This window comes from Chlorella variabilis, assembly GCF_000147415.1.
Source record: "Chlorella variabilis unplaced genomic scaffold CHLNCscaffold_17, whole genome shotgun sequence".
NCBI lineage: Eukaryota > Viridiplantae > Chlorophyta > Trebouxiophyceae > Chlorellales > Chlorellaceae > Chlorella > Chlorella variabilis.
In genome coordinates, this window is record NW_005435071.1 from 676,804 (window position 1) to 684,397 (window position 7,594).

At 69.2% G+C, this 7,594-nt stretch overlaps 2 protein-coding genes across 2 annotated transcripts; one reads left to right on the forward strand and one right to left on the reverse strand.

Moving 5' to 3' along the window:
• Positions 1–1,345: 1,345 nt before the first annotated feature.
• CHLNCDRAFT_36436 (hypothetical protein) lies at positions 1,346–4,895 on the reverse strand (the record flags this gene model as incomplete). The annotated part of the gene is made up of 10 exons (XM_005845619.1): positions 1,346–1,583; positions 1,727–1,909; positions 2,171–2,231; positions 2,541–2,664; positions 2,926–3,021; positions 3,288–3,364; positions 3,701–3,825; positions 3,977–4,107; positions 4,364–4,463; positions 4,704–4,895. 10 exons carry the CDS (start codon positions 4,893–4,895, stop codon positions 1,518–1,520), a joined length of 1,155 nt encoding a protein of 384 aa, XP_005845681.1. The 3' UTR covers positions 1,346–1,517.
• Positions 4,896–5,716: 821 nt separating this feature from the next.
• Positions 5,717–7,586, forward strand: CHLNCDRAFT_25788 (hypothetical protein; the record flags this gene model as incomplete). Its single annotated transcript, XM_005845522.1, has 6 exons — positions 5,717–5,809; positions 6,025–6,149; positions 6,396–6,463; positions 6,686–6,836; positions 7,107–7,187; positions 7,466–7,586. Coding segments are annotated over 6 exons (639 nt in total), but the record flags the coding sequence as incomplete, so codon positions are not given.
• Between the last annotated feature and the right edge of the window lie 8 nt (positions 7,587–7,594).

A 7,594-nucleotide genomic window follows, 5' to 3' on the forward strand; every position in this document is an offset into this window, starting at 1 on the left:
GGCAGCGCGCCAGAGGTGGCCTCGCCCTCTGCCCCGTGCCGGCCCTGGCTGCCGCGCTCCCACATCTCCATCCAGTCATCTGAGCCCCAGATGCCCTGTGCAGGGTGGCAGGGGTGCGGAAAACCAGTGTGCAAGAGCCGGGCGGGCACTGCCGGCGAGCACTGCCGGCAAGCAGTGCCGCGACGGCGGTGCTGGAGCTCAGCCCAGCCCCAAGCGCACGCCTGCATGCAGCGCTCCGCTGCAGCACGCAGCTCCTCACCTCTGGATAGGCTGCCGTGGTGGCGCTGGCGGTAGGGCTGGACCGAAGCTTCAAGATGCCTGCAGCAAAAGGCGGGCACATGATGCAGGCGGCACATGATTCAGGCGGGCACACGATGCAGGCGGCAGGGAGGGTGAGTGACGATCACAGCAGCACATCGGCGCCATTTGGGGAGGTGATGTGCAATGAAGCAATACTGCAAAAACGATTGTGCAGAGCAGCACACGACTTGTCAAAAAAGAAGCAACCACGCACCGATGTAGCTCCAAATGAGCAGCAGCGCCACGATTGCTGCACGGTTGGCGGCGGTGGTTGCGGGTGCGGCCCAGCCGTGCGCGGAGGGGCGCCGCCCCTGCAGGCTGCGGGTGCTGGAGACCCTGCTGCACGGTGGCCCCATGGCTGGCGCAGGCGGGCGGAGCGCCCTGGATCAGCAGGAGAGGGAAGGGGACACAATGCTTGTGGGACCCGAGGATACCAGGCGCCATGCGCAGCACCGCAATGACAAGGCCGGGAGGCCCAATGCCACCGCTGCTGCAGCCATGCTCTGCCCCCTCTGATCGCAGAAGCAGGGCAAGGCGACAGCTCCTACTGGCAGGCAGCTTGAGCTGAGCTAGAAGTGCCCGCATCCCCAACATTTCGGGAGGCCACTGATCCCACAGGCAGGAGGCCACAGCAATCACAGCGCCTCTCACCGTGTCTGAAGGCAAACCTCAAGCCCTGCACTTCCCCAGCTGGCTGTCAGCGTTCTCCAGAGCAAGGTACAGCCCCTCCCTGGGCCCCAGATCGTTTCAGAGATATGATGCGTGCAGGTAAATGAAGGGGGGGAGTCTGTTGGATGTCTCGTCTCTTGTGAGGTCGCAGGTGGTCGGCCCATGCACGGCGCATGGCGGGGGCTCCTGAACCCCAGAACCAAACGGAACGACTGATTGAGCGCTCTCAGATGCAGCAGACGGGGCTTGGGGGCATGCTGCAGAGAAGCAGTCCACCGTGGCCGCCGCCCTCCCGGCGGGTCCCCGCCGCCGCAGCCTCCGGGCTGAACATGAGTTTCCCTCTCTAGCTGGCAGTCTGTCACGCCATGCTGGCATGCCAGATATCCGATTACAAGAATAAACGAGGCAGCAGAGGGGCGGCGGGCCAGCGGATGGCAGGCTGGTGCTGCCCGCCGCCGCGCCTCGCTTCCAGCCGCCGCACAGCCATCCGGTGCCTGGAGGCGCCACCGCTGGCCGCGCCGCTTTGGGCAGGGCCCTGCCCCAGCTGACTACGACTCCTTCTTGCTTTCCGCCTTGGATGCTGAGCGGGTGCGGGTGGACGGGCCCTTGCCCTCCTGCAGGGCCCACAGCACGACAGCATGCAGACGCACGGTCTGTGCACCGCCTGGAGGGCACACCACGCGCGGGCCATTCACCGCAGGGCCCAGACCCTGCGGCTGCAGCGGCACGCTGCCGGGACCCAGGCGCGGCCACCCACCTGTGCGCCTTCTGCAGCTGCCGCGCCCTCCTTCCCCTCCTCCTTCTTCTCCTTGCCCTCCTCGTGAGGCTCCTCCTTCTCGTGCCAGAAGAACACGTCGCGCACCTCCCCCCGCACAGCCGCGTGGATGAGCGTGGCCCCCAGCACGCCCGGCACAATGTACAGCAGCGCCGGCTGCGCCGCCTGCGCAGAAGGAAGCAGGGAGGAGGGAGGCACGGTGCCAGGGCGATGGCCAGGTGAGGCACAGCAGCACGAGGCGGGGCTGGCTGGGCGGGTGGCATTGTGGGCCTGGTAACAAACGCCGAGGGCAGGGAAGAGGAGGCAGGCAGGCAGGCAGGCACACGAGGGAGACAGGCCAGGCAGGGCAGGCCAGACCGGCAGGCAACCCATGCAATGCATGCAGGCAGGCAAGCCAGGCAGGCAGGCAAGGCAGGCCCATCCCACCTGGAACACATTCATCACCACAATGGTCGTCACCAGCCCCGCAGCATACCCGCCAAACGCGCTGCAGCGCGGCAGCGGGGGCGGCATCAGGCGCGGCGCGTCGGCGCGGGGCACGGCGCGGGATCGGAAGCGGCAGCTGTGTTATGGCGGCCGCTGGGGCCAAGGCCGGAGCCGTGGCGGCAGGCCAGCTCAGGCCCCGCTCACCCCGCCCCGCACACACAAACTCGCACTCTGCCCGCCACCAGACAATACAGACCCACCCACAGCCACACACACACACACACAGCACACACTGGCACACACATCACACCCCCACCGCCACACACCGTCGACACCCCCCACCCCCCCACCCCCCCACACACAGGCCCACCTGTAGAAGTAGGCCCCCCGCTTGAAGTCGTGGGCGGCGTCGCGGCGCAGCAGGATGGCCACAAAGATGCCCGGGATGACGATGTCGCCCAGCCCCAGCATGGAGAACTGGGCCTTGCCGTCCACTGTAAGGAGGGGAGGCGGGGTAGAAAGAAAAAAATGATGGTTGCGAATCGGAAGGAAAAAAAAGCAGTGCGGCGGCCGGAGCCGCCAAGGCCACAGCTGAGCGGGGCAGGCGGCGGCGCATGTGCGCCGCCCACATGCACAGATGGTTGGCTGCTCAGGGGCTGGTACAGCAAGAATCATACGCGTGCAGCGAAGGCTCCCCGGCAGAAGCGGGCGGGCGCGGGCGCGCGGGCAGCATGCGTGCAGCGCCCAAGGCGCACCCAGGGGCCCCAGGCGTGGGAAGAGCAGCTTGATGGGGGCATCAAAGTTCTTGGCCACATGGACCATGACCGGCGTGCCAAACACCCAAAAGATGTCTGCAGGAAAACAACAGAACAAAAAACAAAACATGAATGCAGGGGTCCAGAGGCGGGCGGGCGAGGGTGAACAGGAAGTCGCTCCGTGTGCTGCCAAGATGGCGGCGGGGCCGGGCCGAGCGCCTCGGAAACGCCAGCGAACAGCACCACAACGGGGGCTCACGCGCCAAAGCCCAGCAGCGGCTGCTGCGCCCCATCGCCATCTGGCCCACACCCGCCGCTGCTGCTGCACCCGCTGCACCGCCCAGCCAGCCACGCCCACTCACCGTAGAAGAAGAGGCCGCAGAGCAGGATGACTCCGTTCTGTACCGCTCCCAGGGACAGATGCTCGATTCCCTGGATGCTGCAGAGAGGGGCAGCCGGTGGGCAGCGGAGGCAGGCAGACGGTCGGCGGGCAGGGCCCGGGGCGGCGGCAGGCGGTAGCCGGTCGCGCCGGGTGGTGGTGGGTGGTGGGCAGGCGGGCGAGGATCGCCAGCGGCGCGGCAGGGCTGCGGCACGGGCCGCGACTAACGCCGTGCGCGCCGTCGCAGCTCGCCAAAGCGGCTTGGGCACCCGCCAGCACCCAAGCAGCAAGAAGCAGGACGGGGAGCAGCCCAGCACGCAAGCGGCAAGCAGCACAAGGAGCAGCCCAGCACGCACGCAGCACGAGGGGCAGGGGCAGGCCAGGCGCACTACCTACCTGAAGGCCAGGCCCAGCAGGTTGTTGGCAAACCAGTGCTTGCGGCGGTAGTACCAGATGCAGAAGGCGGAGGCGGGGAGCGAGATGAGCAGCTCCAGCGGGGTGAAGCTGAACTCCAGGCCCTCCTGCAGTACCAGCAGTACCATGCATTACAGCACATGGCAGTACCGTGATGAGTACCAATTAGCCCCACACATGCGTACACACACACACACACACACACACACACACACACACACACACACACAACGCACACACACCATCCCATACACACACCTTGAGCACCACGGGTATGCTGGGCACTTGCAGCTTGATCTCGTGCGCGCTCCACCGGCGCGGCACCAGCGGCGCCACTTCCGGCTCCAGGCTGGCCACGATGGCCAGCATGCCCAGGAACACAAAGTAGGCTGCGGCAGGGGCGCGTGGGCAGGGGCAGCAGGGTGGAGCGGGGCAGGGTCTGAGGGGGTCAGGGGCAGGTAGGGCGGGGCGAGAGGGCAGCAGGGTGGGTGGAGGGTGTGTGTGGGGGGGCAAGCACGCACGGCTGCGGCCGTACGCTGCAGCCCCGGGAAACAGCCAGGGGCAGGCGAGCGGCGGGAGGCATGAAGGAGGGAGGCTGCTGCTGCAGGGCGGCTGCGCGGGGCGGGAACCGAGCAATAGGCGCACCGCTGAGGATGGCGTTCACCACCTCCTTGGGCAGGAACTTGAAGGCGAGGTAGAGGGAGAAGAGGACCAGGGAGCCCACCAGCGGGAACTTCATGGCGTCCTGCAGGTGGAGTTCCATAGAACATCATCTCGTGAACCGGATCCAAAGGGTTGCGAGCATAGGCGGCAAAGGCAGGAGCGGGGCAGGTGGGGAGCAGCTGAGGTGGCGATCGGGGAGGTGGCAGCATATGCTGCGTGGCGGTGGAGCTGGAGGAGGCAGGCAGGCATGGCAGGGGCAGGCGCGCAGGCGGCGGGGCGGCGGCAGGCGGCGGAGCGGCAGGCAGCGGAGCGGCGGCGGCACCTTTTTGGACATGGCCTCAGCTGGCGGCTCGGGCTTCACCGACCTCCAGCTGCCCACCCACACCGTCAGGGCCGCCGTGAGCACGATGTTGGCGTTTGTGGGGACGTGAAGCACCAGCGGCAGCAGGGTGAGCAGGGCCAGTGCAGCGTGGCCGATGGGGGCTGGCAGCCCCGCTGGGGCGGCGTCAGGCATCGCGATGGTGTGTACTGAGGGCGGGCGGTGGGTGCCGATCACCGTGTCCTGGCAGCAGAGCAGGATGGGAAGCGCGACCTGTGTTTGGGGGAGCTCTGGCAACCTGCTTCAGCAGGTGCGAGTGACAGAGGAAGCAATGGGGCCCATCTTTGCTGCTGGCACGCGCCCAGCTGGCAGGCTGCTTCATGCGGGCTCCACCCGCTCTCCTGGCGCAATGCAGTAACCCTTCCCGCGATCACCCTGCCGCACGACTCTCGCAAGCCTCACCAAACACAGGAAAATAGCTGTGGGTGCCCTGCTGCCCAGCCCCTTGCAGTTTCGGCGCCTGCGCACTCGGGCAGTGAGCCTCGCCTTTCGTGAAACGCGTGGTGGTTCGTCTGAGCCTGACACCAGGCGCTGAGCGCCTCGAGGGTCGAGGCTGGCAGTCCCCATGGAGGACTTGGACGCTGTGGGGCCCTTCGGCCTCACAGACGACGACGAGGATGATGTGGACCTGGAGGTGAATCGGCAGGGGCGGGGGCGGCCACACAGCCGCCGCGCAGCGGCGCAACCCTGGTGCCCGGCAGCGGGCGCCTCGGGCACCTCTGCCTGCCCAGGCGGGGCGGCCTGCAGGGCGCCCCTCTCCATCTGGGCCAAGTCAGACAGCGCCGACGCGGGCTGCGGGCCTCCCAGGCCTGCACGCCGGGGCTCCGCCGCTGCCACCACGCGCTGCTCCTCCCACCCACGCCTGCTTCTCGCCGCAGCTCCCGCTCCCCGGTGCCCGACCGCCGCCATCGGCTGCCCCGCCGCCGCTGCAGGTGTTCAGCGATGACGAGGATCTGATGCGGGACACCACAGCCGCGCAGCTGGCGGCGGGGCGCGACATCCAGGGCATACCCTGGGAGCTCACGCAGTACAGCCGGCAGGGGTACCGGGTGCGCCGCCCCCCCGCTGCCGCCGCTCCTGTTGCCACTCTGCCGCTGCTGGTGCCGCCGCCGCGGCTGTTCCCGCTGCGGCGATGCCGCCTGCTGCTGATGCCGCTCCTGCTGCTGTGCTGCAACCGCTGCGCTGCCCTCTGCCTGCGGCGAGGGCGCTGGACCGGCGGCCTGGTCTGCGGCGGCGGCTTAGCGTGCGCCCGGTGGTACTGCAGGCGGTACGCAACGAGCAGTACCACAACTACTTCAATCTGGAGGAGGAGGTGGTGGCGGCGCAGCCCTCCCTGGCCGCCGCCGCCGTCAAGGCCCGCGCCGGCGCACGCTTCTTCGACTTCTACCGGTGCGCGGCGGAGGGCAGCTGCGGCTGTGTTTGTGCTGGTTCGGCTTTGTTTGTGTTGCTGGTGGGGCAGCGGCAGGCAGCGCGCCGCAGCTTGGCCTCGCTTGGTGTCGAGTCTGTGGGCGTGAAGGGCGAGCCTGCGCGGGCGGGCGGGGCTGGGGGTGGCATGGGACGGCTGACGCTTCGCCTGCGGCCCCGTTCGGCTGAGCCCGGGGGCGGTGCTGCGCCGGCTGCTGCTCCTGGCCGCAGGAGCTGGCGCCAGGCACGCAGCAGCATCGTGCACTTCCAGCTGCGCAACCTGCTGTGGGCCACCAGTGGTGAGGCGGGGCCAGCACGTGCCGTGGTGTGGCTGCCGGCCTCCTCCAAAGCATGCTGCAGCAGCGGGCGTGTGCAGCAGGGGAGAGCGCTAGGCCGAGCTCCGCCGCTTGCGCTCCTCGCCTTTGCCTCACCGCGCCCGCCCCCTTCCCTGTGCTCCCTCGTCCCCCCCCTGGCGGCACCGCCCGCTGCTGTTCATCGCATCTGGCCGCTTGCCCACGCAGCCCACGACGTGTACCTGGTGCACGAGAACAAGGTGCAGCACTGGAGCAGCGTGACGCAGCGGCTGACCACGGTGATGGATGTGTCGGGCGGGGTGACGGGGGCGGTGGCGCCCGGCATCGGCCAGGTGCAGCTGTGCACGCTGTGCGCCAGGTGAGGCAGGGGAGGGGGACGCTGCCGGGCTGGGAAGGGGCATGCTGAAGCGCTGGGGGCGCCAGAGGCTGAGCCTGGGGCCTGGACCTGGGAGCGCGGCGGCCAGCCGTGGGGGTGGACAGCGGAGATGGAGCACTGGCGCAGCTCCGGGCGCCAAGCGTGGCGGACAAGGGGAGAGCGGCGGCTGCCAGGTGCCGTCCCCGGGGTTGCTGGCGGCTCCCCAGCCCGGCCCTCGGCTGTGTGTGCCCCTGTGCCCCTGTGCCTGCGCAGGGAGGGCCTGGTAGCGGGCGGCGGCTTCAGCGGGGAGCTCGTGGCGCGGCGCGTTGGCTCAGAAGACAAGTTTGCGTGCAGGTGGGGGGGCTTGGCAGCCGGCCCATGGCCGCGCACCTGCCGCCCGTGCTTGCCGCCGCTGCTGCTGCCCGCCGCGCTGCGCCGCGCTCCCAGCGCGCCGTCCGCCCTGCCGGGGGCAGGCGCTCGGCGGCGGGGCGAGGTGGGCTGCGGCCAGGGCACCTTTGCAGCGCCTTGCAGCATGGTCCCGTGTCGCGCCAGGACCCAGCACGCCACCCCCGACCCACCCCTCCCTCCCTTCCCTCCTGCCCTTCCCCACCCCGCTCTCGCCGCCGCCGCAGCATGCGGGTCACCACCAGCGACAACGGCATCACCAATGCCATAGAGATCCTGCGGCCGGCGGGCGGCCAGGTGCGGGTGGTGTGCAGCAACAACGACGACAGCGTGCGCGCCTTTGACGCCGCCACCTT